Below are 16,323 nucleotides of genomic sequence, written 5' to 3'. Positions count from 1 at the left end.
AATAATGCGCATATGGATTTGACCTAGTTTTATGGCAGGAATGCCCTTCCTGACGCCAAGTCTATGTGGAGGGATGAAACTACTATTGCATGTTTCTGGGCTGGTTGGTAGTGTGGTGTGTTGCATGAATTGCCAGTGAGTAACATGGGCTGTATTTTATTTTCAAAACAATTCGAGGTGGGGGGTACGACGGGGTGGGGGGAGAGATATAAAAATAATATGCTAATATAGGCAAAATATCGAATTTGTCGTATAAGGACGAGCCAAAGCTGAATTTAATCCTTTTGACGCAAAGAACAAAACTCGGCAGACAAAACTCGGCAGACAGAAACACCCAGTCCCCGAGCCAGAAGAATTAATCACACACGATTAAAATCACCGTCCCGGCCGGGAATCCAACCCGGGACCCTCTGATTCGAAGGCCTCAATGCTGATTATTCAATAAATAATGTTATTGTTTTTGTTTCACTAACTACGTTTGAAGGTTTTCGGAGTCGCCGAGGTGCAGGAATTTTGTCCCACAGTATTTCTTTTACGTGCCAGTAAATCTACTGACAAGAAGCTGACATATTTGAGCACTTTCAAATACCACCGGACTGAGTCAGGATTGAACCTGCCAAGTTGGGGTCAGAATGGCAGCGCCTCAACTGTCTGAGCCACTCAGCCAAGGAGTCGGACACAATTCAAAATTCATTAATTAAACAACTCCGAATTTAATACCAAAATAATATAAAATACGAAGTATTGTTTGTCCAACCTCTGTCGCGTTTCTCTGCGCGGTCGGGTATGAGGTGAGATGAATCGTTCGTGGCGAGTTTTTATTTTATATTTATTCTTCTTATACTTATTTTCACAAACAGGCCTGGTGAGGAGCGCGGCATAGCACACCGGTACTGGCACCGCACTAGGCACCCCCTCGGGGGTGTCCAAACTGACATATGGTTTTTATTTTTATGACCGGGTGCCCTTGCTTACGTCAACCTCATCAGAGGAGTTAATGAGATGAAAAGAATGACGTGATATATGATAGTAGGTAGAGAGAGGATTAAACCTGGTGCTGGCACATAGCTTACACCTGTGGAATAGCACCAAGGGGTCTGCTCAAGGCTTAACGTCTCCATCCGACGGACGAATCATATCCCCTCACTCCATATGAGCACTGCGGAGAGGTTTGGAACTTAATCCAGGCTTTTGGCACACAATCTAGTGATCAGAAATTGTATACCACCGCCTCTCCTACCCTGCTGGACAACATTCTGATGGTGAAAATATTTTCGACCAACGGGACTCGAACCGGCTAACCACGGTTAACGCCTTAACGGCCATGGCCACAAGGCGGGCTTAATTTAAAATACGATAATAAGAATAAGAACTGAGACACTAGCAAAAATGGAAGATAATTCGCTTGAGGTAAAGGGAGTTCCTCAGAAAAGTTTTGGGTGCTGAGAAAATATCCGAAGGTTTTGTCTTTCACCTGAGGTCAAGCAAGGAACTGTATGTAAGAGTCAAAAATATCGCCACAATTATGAAAAAACGAACTTTAACCTTTCATGGATATCTGAAGTGAAAGAAACCGGAGAGATTGACCCACAAATTGCTCACACATCCCCGCTAGCTGAAGGAGGTGCACAAAGACGCGCCGGTAAATGATATAAGACCACGAGGGCCATCTTAAGGAAGAAAGTTGAGAGATTGAGAGATAATCCAAAGAAATAACCATCTGAACAATCGAATATCTCGACGGAGGAAAGGCTGAGGTTGAAAAACCTTGGATAACAATGTAAACAAAAAGGTGTAAGGCTAACACCAAGTACAAAGAACACAAAAGAGCAATTTGACACAACAGACACTCATCCTTCTCTCAATTCATATATGACAGCGCCCACCGCTTCACAGTCATCGACACAGATCTTAAAACATTACACACATAAAATAATAGAAAATTATTGCACAACGTGTCCAGAAATTAAGTATCGAATTTGTACAAACGGTAATATGAAAGTTACTTGACAGATCAAGTACAGTATGTCAAAATTAATAGATTTCTAATCACACCGATGAAGGGTGTCCCACAAGGCACGGTATCAGGTCCATTATTGCTTACTCTATTTATTAATGATGTAGAGAAAACAATAACGAATGACGAACACACACATATCGTAACATATGCAGATGATACAGTCATTTATGTTGAAGGTGATAGCTGGAATCTTGTCAGATAGAGAGCAACTCGAGCACTGCTTAAAGTTAAAGCATGGTTAGATAATAAAGAATAGGTTTTAAATATTAAGAAGCCAAAATTTACTTACTTTTTAATGATAGATACAAGGAACGATTTTAATAAATTAACTGTACACAACATTAACTGCAAATTTAATTGTAAGTTCTACAAGATTTGTTAAAGCAAGTAACGTTAAGTGTTTAGGATTATTAATTGATGTGAACATATATGGAAAAGTCACATTATCGATTTAAAAAAGAAAGTCAGAAGATCTATTTATTTTGTTCACAGTTTACCATACATATGCAGTATGTAATTGTTAAGAGAGGTTTGTTACGCTTTATTTCACTCTATTCTTAGCTACGGAATATTGGCATGGCGAGAAGCATACAAAAATTTAATCAATAAAATACAGATTGTTCAGAACCTTATATTACGGATAATGCACCAGAAAGAAAGATTATACCCAAGTAGTCAATTATATTCTGCAGGAAATATATTTAATGAAAAGCAGCTCCATGCCCTTGAAATATGCGTACATATATACTAACAAAAACAAAAATACAATTGAGAACATTAAATATGAATATCCAACATGCAGTAAGATGTAACACCATTGTATGTTATACAAACGCAAACTTAGCATAGCAAAACCCAATTTCCTGTCCTTCAGTCCAAAGTTCTTTAATGTATTTTTGGGTTCTTTACAAACTACTTCATTTACCCAGAAAATAAGTTTGAAGCGTCTTGAAGCCTTCGTCATGGATAATAAAAGTGTTATTGAAGAAATAACTAAATGAAAATATCACGCCATCATATCTCAGTTTCTATTCGATGCTCCATCATGTGCTGTTGATCATACCCATACTCGTACTTCAGGTATCATTTTGAAATATATTTATATCTAGATAATCAACATTCCCACACACAAGTTTTCACCTACTACTGTAATATATGCACAAGTAAAGTTACAAGATTTATTTTTCAAGAATTAATGTAATTAGAAGCGTTTATGTATATAAGAAACAGAGTCCTGTAAATGTGTAAACAAGTAATGAGTGAATAAATACTACTACCACTACTAAATATTTGTATGTCAGTGCATTGTAAGTGTATTGTAGATGTAAACGTCGTAGTTCCTGCTGGAATCGGAGTACTGATTCCGTGACTAAAGCTCAGTATGTGTCCTGTTGTTACAGATACCTGAACGTGCATGATGTTACGTGTGCCAGACAGGAGGTTACAAAGGTCGCCTTATGGTGAAATTCCATAAAACTCGCCCTACACACAAAACAATCTGGTGGTGAACAAGTTCAAGCTCACAAGCCGTGACAAGGTCATTCATCAACTTCTTATAACAGAATTGCAACCATTAGGACATCCATTGGAAACTTACGGCCCGTTCTTTTTCGCCAAAAAGTACCATTAATGTGGTAATGTTCCTGGACAAGCTTCAAGAGTTTCTGTTACCGCAGCTTGTCCAGGATGAGCATGTGAAGACGGTCTGGTTTCATAATGCCACTGTGCCCTAGATATTCGCACGTATTTTAATTACGTGTTTCGGCGCATGGGCAACCACATTCGCCTGACCTCACACCAATGGACTTCTTCTTTTTCCAAGGATCGTTTCATCCATCAACACATTACCACATTGGCGGAGCTCCGAGACGGAATTCGACAAGCTGCTGCAGCCATAACACCGCGAATGTTTCAGAACGTCGACAGATGGGAGGTGTGTCGCGATATTAATGGTGCTTAAGTTGAATCTAACATGCGATAAACCAGTATCATTATGAACATTAAGAATTACGTCATTTCTACAAAAACGATACTTAATTTCCGGACATTCTGTATATAACGGAGACAATAGAAACACACATCGCGAAAGAAGACCAATCAGAATAACCACACGGCACCAAAAAAATTCCCCACTATTTTATCTCCTAAATTAAACCACGTACCAATAAGGCATGTCCGCCTGTGTGGTATAGTGGTTAGTGTGATTGGCTGACAACTCTGGGTTCGATTTCCGGCTCTACCACAAAATTTAAAAAGTTGTGCGAGGACTGGAACGGGATCCACTCAGCCACGGGAAGTCAACTCTGGTAAGAGGGGGATTCCCACTACAGCCATCCTCGAAGTGGTTTTCCGTGGTTTCCCACTTCTTCTCCACCAAATGCCGGGATGGTACCTAATTTAAGGCCACGGCCGCTTCCTTCCCTCTTCCTTGTCTATCCCTTCCAATCTTTCACTGTCCCAACAAGGCAGATGGGGCCACCTGGGCGAGGTACTGGTACTGCTCCCCAGTTGTATACACGACCAAATGTCTCACGTTCCAAGACACTGCCCTTGAGGCGGTAGAGGTGGGATCCCTCGCCCAGTCTGAGGTTAAAAAAACTCTGGACAGAAAAATTAAATAATAATAATAATAATAATAATAATAATAATAATAATAATAATAATAATAATAATAAGGCGAATTTTAATCACACAATACGGGTAAAATCGCACAAGTAAGGCATTTTAAATTGCTTGGTGAAAATATGCAGTCCTCAGGACTGAACCGGATCACCAATGAACAAAGAATCACCAAGTTACAGAAGGGCTACAAGCTAACGTGGGCTCAGTGCAACAAGAAAAGCATTTCGAAAGATGCAAAATTACGACACTATAAAACAGTAATTCTTCCAGAAGCAACTTATGCAGCCGAAACAATAGTGATCGACGGTCATTCTAAAATTAAGGACATAGAAAAACAGGAATGAAAAATCCTTCGGAAGTTTTATGGGGCAGTCAAGACAAATGACATCTGGATGAAGTGACCGCAGAACGCCCTCTATGAAAAGATAACACCATTACGGACGAAATCAGAAAACTCCGAGCAAAGTTTTACACACACATTTACAGAATGGACGACTTCATAACAGCAAAGAAACTGTTCAACATCGTAACAAAGAGGGTTTTTGTTTCTTTGCTAGTTGCTTTACTTCGCACCGACACAGATAGGTCTTAAGGCGCCTGTGGGATAGGATAGGCCTTGGAGTGGAAAGGAAGTGACTGTGGCCTTAATTAAGGTGGTGTAAAATGGGAAACCACAGAAAACCATCTTCAGCGGGGCTACAATCCACTATGTCCCGGATGCAAGCTCACAGCTGCGCGTCCCTAACCGCACGGCCAACTCGCCCGCTGTAACAAAGTGTAAAAGCAGTACGGAATGTCTAAATGAGGTTCAGAATTATTATTATTATATAACGAATCTTGAGGACCGTACCGAGTGCCGAAATAAAATAACAAATGTAAAATACGAGTCAAGAATATCACAACAACCTGGGAAAAAATCGACGGAGGAGCGAAATGACATTATGTATTCGAGTTCATCGCTCTCCTTGAGGGGAACAATTGTGTAAATAATAATAATAATAATAATAATAATAATAATAATAATAATAATAATAATAATAATAATAATAATAAACTCTGTATACACATGATCGCATACACATTTATACAAAGTTATTACCAAGATATTTAAGGATATAGAAATAATTTTATAAAACTCCAAATTATCTCTCTAAGATGTCATTGAGCTTATTTGTACTTACTATTGTTACTGATAGCAGCACGCACACTGACACCAACACCAGGTACACCAGTCTGCTCATGTTGCGTCGTGTCAAGCTTACAGCAGCTCCTGTAAATGACGCACATTATATTGGTTGTAAGGTTTTCACCTGGAATTTCATAATTTCATAATTTATACAGGAGAATCATTTAAGAATATTTGTCAAGGGCAATATAAGAGTGTGTTTCATCTTGTCGATAATTTCACAAGTTGTATTTCATATGACCATTAACTGAATGACATTGTTAATAAACAATATTAACAAATTAATGTCCGCCTCTGCGGTGTAGTGGTTAGTGTGATTAGCTGCCACTCACGGAGGCCCGGATTCGATTCTCGGCTCTCCTAAGAAATTTGGAAAGTGGCACGAATGCTGGAACGGGGTCCACTCAGCCTCGGGAGGTCAACTGAGTAGAGGTGGGTTCGATTCCCACCTCAGCCATCCTCCTCCAGACAAATGCCGGGATGGTACCTAACTTAAGGCCATGGAGGTTTCCTTCCTTCTCTTCCTTGCCTATCCCTTCCAATCTCCCCCGCCTCCTCCCACACACACAAGGGCACTGTTCAGCATAACAGGCTGGGCCACCCGGCGAGATACTGGTCCTCCGTCGCAGTTATATCCCCGACCCATTGCGTCACCCTCCAGAACACTGCCCTTGAGGCGATAGAGTTGCGATCCTTGGCTGAGTCCGAGTGAAAAACCAAAACGGATTAAGAAAGAAAGAAGGAATCAAAAAAACTCTCATATTTTTCTGTGCTGAGTTCTTCAGATGGTTAAGCGCTGGCTTGCTTGCTTTCTGAGCACAGATTGGCAGGTTCGACCGTGGCTCAGTCCGGTGGTATTTGAAAGTGCTCAAATATGTCAGTCAATGCCGGTAGATTTAACAGCATGTAAAAGAAATCCTATGGAACAATATTTTGGCACCTCGGCGTCTCCGAAAACAGTAACACTGTGATTATTACACGGGAATTTTACGTAATATTAATTCATCTTTCATACCAATGTGGTCCTCAAATATATTTGTACATGTAATTTCCGCATGTTTGATTTATTCAATTCGTTGTAAATACTACACATTAGTTTAGGGGTAGCGTGTTTGCCTCTTACCCGGAGGCCCTGGTTTGATATCTGGCCAGATGAGGGTTGTTTAACTGGATCTGAGGGCAGGTTCGAGGTCCACTCAGCCCACGTGATTAGAATTGAGGAGTTATCTGACGGTGAGATAGCGGCCCCGGTCTAGAAAGCCAAGAATAACGGCCGAGAGGATTCGTCGTACTGACCACTCGACACCTGCAGGACTTTGAGCTGAGCAGCGATCGCTTGGTAGGCTATGGCCCTTCCGGGCTGTTCCACAGTGAGTTTTGGTTTGTTTTTTTCTTATAGGTTCGAAATCGGAAGCCGGCCCCGTGGTGTAGGGGTAGCGTGCCTGCCTCTTACCCGGAGGCCCCGGGTTTGATTCCCGGCCAGGTCAGGGATTTTTACCTGGACCTGAGGGCTGGTTCGAGGTCCACTCAGCCTACGTGAATCAAAAAAACTCTCATATTTTTCTGTGCTGAGTTGTTCAGATGGTTAAGCGCTGGCTTGCTTGCTTTCTGAGCACAGATTGACAGAAATGAGGAGCTATCTGACGGTGAGATAGCGGCCCCGGTCTAGAAAGCCAAGAATAACGGCCGAGAGGATTCGTCGTGTTGACTACACGACACCTCGTAATCTGCAGGCCTTAGGGCTGAGCAGCGGTCGCTTGGTTGTCCAAGGCCCTTCAAGGGCTGTAGTGCCAGGGGGTTTGGTTTGGTTTGGTTTTTAGAAATCGGAAAGAATTTTGAGTCGGTTTCGAAAATTTCCAAATAGTTCCCTATCAGATGCGATGATGTTTTTCGATAATATTTCAGTGATAGTCGATGGTGATTGGTTAAAGTGATTGGTGAATACTGAATGTGTGGCGCATGACGTACTCTGGAACAACTGTTACTAACATGACTGTTCCCGGTCATTTGGAAGTTGTGTTAATAATTCAGAACGCGTTTCGTCCGGCTCCATGGCTAAATGTTTAGCGTTCTGACCTTTGGTCACTGGGGTCCCGTGTTCGATTCCGGCCAGCGTCGGGAAATTTAACCATAATTGGTTAATTCCGCTGGCACGGGGGCTGGGTGTCTGTGTCATCTTCATCATCATTTCATCCTCATCACGACGCGCAAGTCGCCTACGGGTGTGAAATCAAAACACCTGCATCTGGCGAAACGAACTTGTCCTCAGACACTCCCGGCACTAAAAACCATACGCATTTCATTTTTTTACAACGCGTTTCGGAGACTGTGTTCCATCTTCAGGTGGAAAATCGTTTATGGATTTGCTTGTATCGGTCCAAGTCAGATGAATTTTTATTTCTAAAAGTAAGAAAGGATGGTGCCTTTGGCATGTTTATGATCACAGCAAAATGTTGTTATAACCAAGGCCCCGCCCCGCCGGCTGCGCAGTAGCATGTGACTGTTCATGCGCGTACCGCCATGTTGAGGGCACTCCTGAGATCGCCGAGGAGATCGTAGTACGGAATACATGCATTAACTTACATTAATACACGCATGAAAACATCTGTCGATGTTATTATTATTTCTATGGCACAAGATAACGCGGTAAGAACGAATGTTAATTAGATGCATCGAAAATATTCTTAAAAGGGGTCGCAATAGGAAACAGAAGATCCGTATGGATATTCTCGTCAGTTCGCAAACCAACGCTGCATTGCTAATTTTAAATCAAATGCCAGGCGTAACTTGTACATAGTGATCTAATCCGATGTCTGAAGTGGTAAAAATGGACCGTGACGTGTGAAGGTCTGTGTGTCCTTTCACACTGATTCTCGGTAAATGCCCGACAACGCCTCATTAAGACCCCAGAGAAACAGCCATTTCCAAAAGACACAGCCTACACCAACTACCGTGCACACATAAACTGGACATATTTTGCACTGTTATTGACCAATTAAATTAAATTAAGAGAACAGTCCCCGAAAACCGAAACAGCATCATATACCAGGCTTGTAATAAGCATTTCATAGACTTGGTCCTAGAAAATATATTCGGAATAGCATATATAACTATACTTTTATCATAAAATAGATGTGAAAAAAGATAAATCAAGACTATAAAGAACTTTTCAGATAATGATTGCTAGTCTGAGCTCGATAGCTGCAGTCGTTTAAGTGCGGCCAGTATCCAGTAATCGGGAGATAGTGGGTTCGAGCCCTACTGTCGGCAGCCCTGAAGATGGTTTCCCGTGGTTTCCCATTTTCGCACCAGGCAAATGCCGGGGCTGTACCTTAATTAAGGCGACGGCCACTTCATCCCAATTCCTAGGTCTTTACTATCCCATCGTCGCCGTAAGACATATCTGTGTCGGTGCGACGTAAAGCAAATAAGAAAAAAGACATTTTCCGCACTCTAGGCCTATGTTTTTTCAATTATTACTACCGGTACACGGTCTTTAAGAAAAATATGCAATTTTTTGAGAATAGCTGTATATTTCTCAAAAATGATCCCTCAATAAATTGGAAAAAGGCCAAGAATAAGAAGCACATACGTTTACTGAATCGACCAGCGTGTAACCTGCTTAATTCACGATTATAGAACGTAAAAACCATTTCATAACAGTTTACTTTCCACTCACTTACAAGAAGACAGAGCAGATTTCTTCTGGTAGCGATTTGTACAATTATAAACTGCACACGGGTTCACCATCCTTGAATAATTTTCCACTCCACACGCAAGGCCTAATTTAACTCTCCAATTGATATTGCCCATCAGTTTAACTACTGATAAAGCTCTCACTTATTGAGTGAAAACATTTGGCAATATGTTATCTCTCCATGTATAATACTACAACAGATCCACTAATGGACACGATTCAGTATGACAGCACGCAGGGAACTGGAAACATTAACACGTTCTGACTATGCATTGAAAGCTGAAGTGCCCACAACATGGCGATGAGCGAATGTGTTCAGTATTCCTCATGGTATCAGCGCGCTCTGTGAGTCTAGATAAGTAATATTAAAGTCTTTGGTTATAACGATACCTGGAGTAGCAGAGAGCAGACCGGCGCCAACAAGTGTTCTTACTTACGCTACGTACAAGAATTATAAGCGAGACTGTGTTCCCCCCGCCCCCTGTGGGTAGGGGTGGTAGAATATCTCCCACGGTATCCCTGCCTGTCTTAACCCGCCAGTGCACGGGTCACAAAAAGTTACATGAGTAAACGGGTTGGGTCTCACAGACCCATCATCATATTTCTTTTTTATAGTATGCTAATATATTTTTATTTTCAGTATTCATTCCCTCCTATTCCGATAACATCATAAACACATTGCCGTCACAAATCCTTTGATGATTAACACTTACTTAAGATTTTACAAAGCAATTCTCTAACCACTGCAAATTTACACACAATATTTTATTTGATCACAAAATTCAGAACTTATCAAGTCAAAATTTATGAAGTCGTCATAACCTAATCTTCACGATCCAGAATGTTCACTGGAACATTCAAATTTTAGCTTTACATTCACTGCACACAAATACGGAGGGTTCAAGATACATTTACTTTCTGCACAAACAGCACGAGTAGCGGGTATTTGCTGCCTGTACAGTATGCACGACGTCCTCTTTTATTTTCTGTATTTTCACTCCCTGCTTCTGCCGTCAAGCCAGATATCCTTCTTGCAGTATCGCGAATGCTCTTAAGAAGATACAGTATCTTGAGACAGCTCTTTCTCTTATTTGTTCTTCAGTTAGAAGAAACAAGAGTCTCTTCAAGAAAAATTATTCTGTTCCTTGCGTCCGGAGAGTTAGTGTTGTTGGCTCTGAATCTATATATATAAAATAAGAGTTTTGTCTGTACATTGCTCAGAATTTGAAAAGAATGGTATTTCTGTATCGGTCATGTCCATAGTAACAAGAAAATGCACTTCTTACTTTTCCGTAATTTCTGTCTGTCTGTCTGTCTGTCTGTCTGTCTGTCTGTCTGTCTGTCTGTCTGTCTGTCTGTCTGTCTGTCTGTCTGTCTGTCTGTCTGTCTGTCTGTCTGTCTGTCTGTCTGTCTGTCTGTCTGTCTGTCTGTCTGTCTGTCTGTCTGTCTGTATGTATGTACACGCATCACAAGAAAACGGTTGAAGAGAATTTAATGAAAATCGGTATGTGAAGTCGGGGCATGAGCCTCTACAATCTAGGCTATAAATCATTTTGCTCACGCTGAGTGAAATGGTAGTTTAGGGGAAGGCCTAAAATTGAATTCTCAACTATTTATGTTATTAGTGGTCATATTTTAAAGAAAATGGGTATGCAAAGTTAGGGAATAAGTTGCTACAATCTAGGCTATCAATAATTGTATTCACGCTGAGAAAAATGGTAGTTTAGGGGAAGGCCTAAAATTTAATTCTCAAATATTGTTGTTATTAGTAGTCCTATTTTGATGAAAATCGGTATGCAAAGTCGGGAAATAAGTCGCTATAGTCTAGGCTGTAAATTATTTTATTCACGCTGAGTGAAATGGTAGTTTAGGGGAAAGCCTAAAATGTAATTCTCAAATATTTCTTATTTGAGGTGTAATCGATGAATGCTACATAACTTAAGTTATATAGTATTAAATTTCCTATTATTCATGTCTTATACATTGTTACCGTACTGGCTATGATCACAAAGATATTCATGAATTTGGATTTTTGTTACTAAGTCCATATCAGCGCCGAGTAACGAGAAAATGGGTAAACAGTATTTAATGAAAATCGGTATGTAAAGTTGGAGAATAAGTAACTACAGTTTATGGAATAAAATATTTTACAAATCACAGAGTCGAAAGAAAACTAAATCTGAAGGCCTACAATATAGAAAGCTCATAACATTGATCAACAATAACATTACATTGACCATTGTTTTTCGTGATGTGCTTTGTGTCTCCTGTTGCCCCTCATCTCCGGTAGATAGATTTACTGCTGCGTACAGAGTATTTTTATTTGATTTACGTTGCACTGACATAGGTAGGTCTTATGGCGACGATGGGATAGGAAAGGGCTAGGAGTGCCTTAGGCCTTAATTAAGGTACAGGCCCAGCATTTGACTGGTGTGAAAGTGGGAAACCACGGAATACCATCTTCAGCGCTGCCGACAATGGGGTTCGAATCCACTATCTCTCGGATGCAAGCTCACAGCTGCGCACCGCTAACCACACGGTCAACTCGCCCAGTCGTACAGAGTGTAACAGCCTGTCTGAATATTGATGGCAAGTAGCTGGGGAGTTAGATAACTTTCTTCTTTAGCATGCCATTGCCCTGGTTTATAAATTTTCTGATACTACTGGTACGTAACACACAGGATCATAGCATTCGGGCCATTCAATCCCTACTCTGAGACACTGATTGGAATGAACAGTGTGCATATTTAGCGGAATAACGGCAGATGAGTGTTCATGACAAACTGCGACCTGGTCATCCCAGCTCTGGAACTTTGGACTATTAGATTGGCACCGCAATCTAACCGCAGCACTGTTCGTTAAATGTGATAAAACGTGCGGCTTTCCATTTGATCAAGTATTTTATATGATAGCATTGCTTTTAATCGCTACATTCATACTTACGTTTTTGTAATGACCTATGTTGATTTCATGTTAGTAAAACCACAAAGTCAGTCTTTCTGAGAATCCCGTAGCGAAGCACGGGTACATCAGCTAGTATTAAATATTCGTTAAAGCCTGTAATATTCAGCAACGCATAGAAGATGACTATTCTCCAACTTATAGTGTTTCGAGCCGTCCTTTCGTCTACACAGTCTACACCACCCTTACCTGAATTATAGAATGTGACTCTTACTGGCTTCCTCTTTCCTTCTATACTTTCCTCAGTTTTATCGTCGTTGTGCATCGACGAGAGGAAAACCACAGTAAATTTCACCATCTGATAATGGTTCCTCCAATAATGCGGCAACTCGTTCCATATCACGTGGATTGCTGACATCATAACACTCCTTTTTCTTAGACCTACGAAGAAACGAACTCATTAGCCTAGGTCAACCCATTTTAAGTCTCACCTCTGTACTTAAAACCCAAGGGACTAAGGTGAAAGACAGCCAGGCTAGCTAAACCACGAATTTGGACAAGACGCTAAGTAATAATCACCCTATAATCTTCTTTATGTACACGGTTAATATGGAAAGACTAAAATGCTTATGATATAAAAAAAAAACTTACACGACTGCACGGGTTTGGGTCTCACAGGCCCACAGAGCACTTTAACTTACCACTGCTCACGTACTAAAGCAATCACTTCCATGTTCGTCTGCAGGAATACTACACGGGTGATAAAAGGAAGGTAGCAGAAGCCGGAAGTATGCAGCTATCACCGTCTATCAGAAAATGTTGGAAATACCAGCGCATGGGTCTCACAGACCCAACCCGTGCATTGGCGGGTTAAGAGGCGACTAAAAGGGGGCTCTCAACTTGGTAGCTTGGGTTGGCGACCACGGTTTCCCTAGCTGAGTCTGGCATTGATTAGACTTACTTGTGCCAGGCTCCTCACTTTCATCTATCCTCTCCGACCTCCCTTCTTTTCTGGCCCCGAAGATATCAAGTTTGTAAGGCCTAAAGACTTTCATTTTCACGCCCTTCGTGTCCCTTGTCTTTATTTGGATGATATCTTCATTTTTGGCAGTGTCGGACCTCCTCTGTTTTAACGTAGACTTACGTTCCTCGACAACGGCTACGTGGAAAGACACTGTTAGTGTTTGAGTAGAACGCGTATTTCACCGAGAGTATTTCACTTTCGATTATGTTTGAAGTCTCAATTGACAGATAAAAGAGGACGCTACCAGTTGCCAAAAAAAAAATGACAATCTGGAACGTTTTCATGAAATAGCGCTTCAAAGTGTGCTAAATATGTGACGTCATACGCATACTCTGTTATAAGATGGCGCTGTGCTGACTCGCGCTCTCAATTGGAGTTTAGCTGTCATTGTGAATTTTTCTTTTTTGCTAGGGGCTTTACGTCGCACCGACACAGATAGGTCTTATGGCGACGATGGGATACGAAAGGCCTAGAAGTTGGAAGGAAGCGGCCGTGGCCTTAATTAAGGTACAGCCCCAGCATTTGCCTGGTGTGAAAATGGGAAACCACCGAAAACCATCTTCAGGGCTGCAGATAGTGGGATTCGAACCTACTATCTCCCGGATGCAAGCTCACAGCCGCGCGCCTCTACGCGCACGGCCAACTCGCCCGGTTCATTGTGAATAGATAGTGATCACGTTCTAATAAGTAAGTCTACATACATTGTCATTAAGGACTGTTATGCCTTTCAGCGCTCAGTCTGCAAGCCTCTGTGAATTTGCTAAAAGTCGCTACAATCCTCTATTTGCAACTAGTGCTTTGACCTCATTTAGTTCTATACATCTTATCTTAAATCGTCACAAACTGAGTTTAACCATCGTCGTCTTGGTCTCCATTACTACTCTTACCCCCATAACAGAGTCCATTATTCTCCTAGGTAACCTATCCTCCTCCATTCGCCTCACATAACCCCACCTCCGAAGCCGGTTTATGAATGCAGCTTCATCCATCGAGTTCATTCCTAACTTAGCCTTTATCTCCTCATTCCGAGTGCCCTCCTGCCATTGTTCAAATCTCTTTGTACCAGCAATCGTTCTCGCTACATTCATGTCTGTTACTTCTAACTTATGAATAAGATATCCTGAGTCCACCCAGCTTTCGCTCCCGTAAAGCAAAGTTGGTCTGAAAACAGACCGATGTAAGGATACAGTAGTTTCGTCCGGGAGCGGACTTCCTTCTTACAGAACACTGTTGATCGCTGTAGAGCCTCAAAAACCTGCGGCCGTTACTATAGTCGCAGCCGGCTCCATGGCTAAGCGGTTAGCGTGCTGGCCTCTGGTCACAGAGGTCACGGGTTCGATTCCCAACAGGGTGGGCAATTTCAACCATCATTGGTTAATTTCGCTGGCACGGGAGCTGGGTGTATGTGTTATCATCAACAATTCATCCTCATCACAACGCACAGGTCACCTTCGGCCGTCAAATCTTAAGACCTGCACCTGGCGAGCCGAACATGTCCTCGGACAGTCCTGGCATTAAAAGCTGCACGCCATTTCATTTCATTTCATTCACTGTTACAAGAGGATATTTGCTCAGTTGTACTTCCACTTAATACAATATTGTCACCATCACCACCGCCTTCGCAGACACAGCTCGCAGCCGAGACCGTAATCCCAATGAGCAGATATGACACTCTGATTGAAATAAGTCCAATACTATCGGTGGAGCAGATATACATACCCCAAAAAATGATCAAGGACCTGGGGGTCGCTTGCCATAGCACATGGAGTGTGTCATCATCGCCAGGGGTGGAAATGTACATTACTAGAGCGAGTGATAGCAGGAGAACGTTCAGTTGCAAGATCGTGAATTACTGTGAGATAAATCAGAGTACTTTTAATTGTATTCAGTGAATTTATGTCAAAATATGAAAAATATAATGTTTTTGAAAAACATTATAAAATACTCTAAAAGTAACTTCACACCGGCGTTTAGGAAAGATAGTAACGTGCAAAGGGTGCAGTCAATGCAATCTGTTGCGTAATCAACAAGAAACAAGGTTTCAGGTAAATAAATATGACTTTTTAATTATCTTTTCCTTGGCGGGCAGTGTTATTTTAAGACACCTATAAAATCACGGGACATGCAACTACAATAGAATTACATGCCAAGATATTACTTACTTTAAAGAAGGCAACATTTCTTCTTTCTTTCTTTCTTTCTTTCTTTCTTTCTTTCTATCTTTCTTGCTTTCTTAATCCTTTTCCCTCGAACTCAGCGAGGGATCCCACCTCTATGGCCTCAAGGGCAGTGTCATGGAACGTGAGACTATAGGTCCGAGTTACAACTGCAGAGGAGGACCACTACCTCGTCCAGTCGGCCTCACCTGATATGCTGAAGAGTGTCGTAGCGGGGGGAAGGGATAGGCAAGGAAAGGGAAGCAAGCGGCCGTTGCCTTAAGTTAGGTACCATCCGCGCATTTGCCTGGAGGAAAAGTGGGAAACCACAAAAAACGACTTCGAGGATGGCTGAGGTGGTGATCAAGAGTTCTCTACTCAGCTGATCTCCTGAAGCTGAGCGGACCCCATTGCATTCCTCGTAACAGGTTTTAAATTTCATTTCAGAGCCGGGTATCGAAGCCGGGCCTCGGAGCGTGGCAGCTAGGCACACTAACCACTACAGCACTGGGGCCGCCATAGGCAAATTTGCGTTTGAAAAATTTGCCAGTGATCAGCTTGATGGACCAACTGTAAATTAAATAAGTAACTGAATTATTGAACATATTATGGAAATTTGAAAGTACTTACGGACCGTTGAAGATCGAGCAAGCAGTGTGTAGTAGTAACATTATTTAGATCTTCTGAGTGGTGTCAGGCAAGACGCAGAACGTTATT

The 16,323-nt window shown here is 41.7% G+C and overlaps 1 protein-coding gene across 1 annotated transcript in view; it reads right to left on the bottom strand.

Annotated features, from left to right (window-relative positions):
• The window catches only part of LOC136883324 (uncharacterized), a 52,554-nt gene that overhangs the window by 19,335 nt on the left and 16,896 nt on the right, over window positions 1–16,323 (bottom strand). The window contains exon 2 of the mRNA XM_067155559.2: window positions 5,824–5,912. Within this exon, the coding sequence (XP_067011660.1) occupies window positions 5,824–5,883 (60 nt within the window). The 5' untranslated portion in view covers window positions 5,884–5,912. The remainder of the gene's footprint in view (window positions 1–5,823; window positions 5,913–16,323) is intronic.

The sequence above is a fragment of the Anabrus simplex genome, chromosome 11 (assembly GCF_040414725.1).
Source record: "Anabrus simplex isolate iqAnaSimp1 chromosome 11, ASM4041472v1, whole genome shotgun sequence".
Taxonomy (NCBI): domain Eukaryota; kingdom Metazoa; phylum Arthropoda; class Insecta; order Orthoptera; family Tettigoniidae; genus Anabrus; species Anabrus simplex.
The sequence above is the reverse complement of the archived record's forward strand: the minus strand, read 5'-3'. Positions and strand labels throughout refer to the sequence as shown.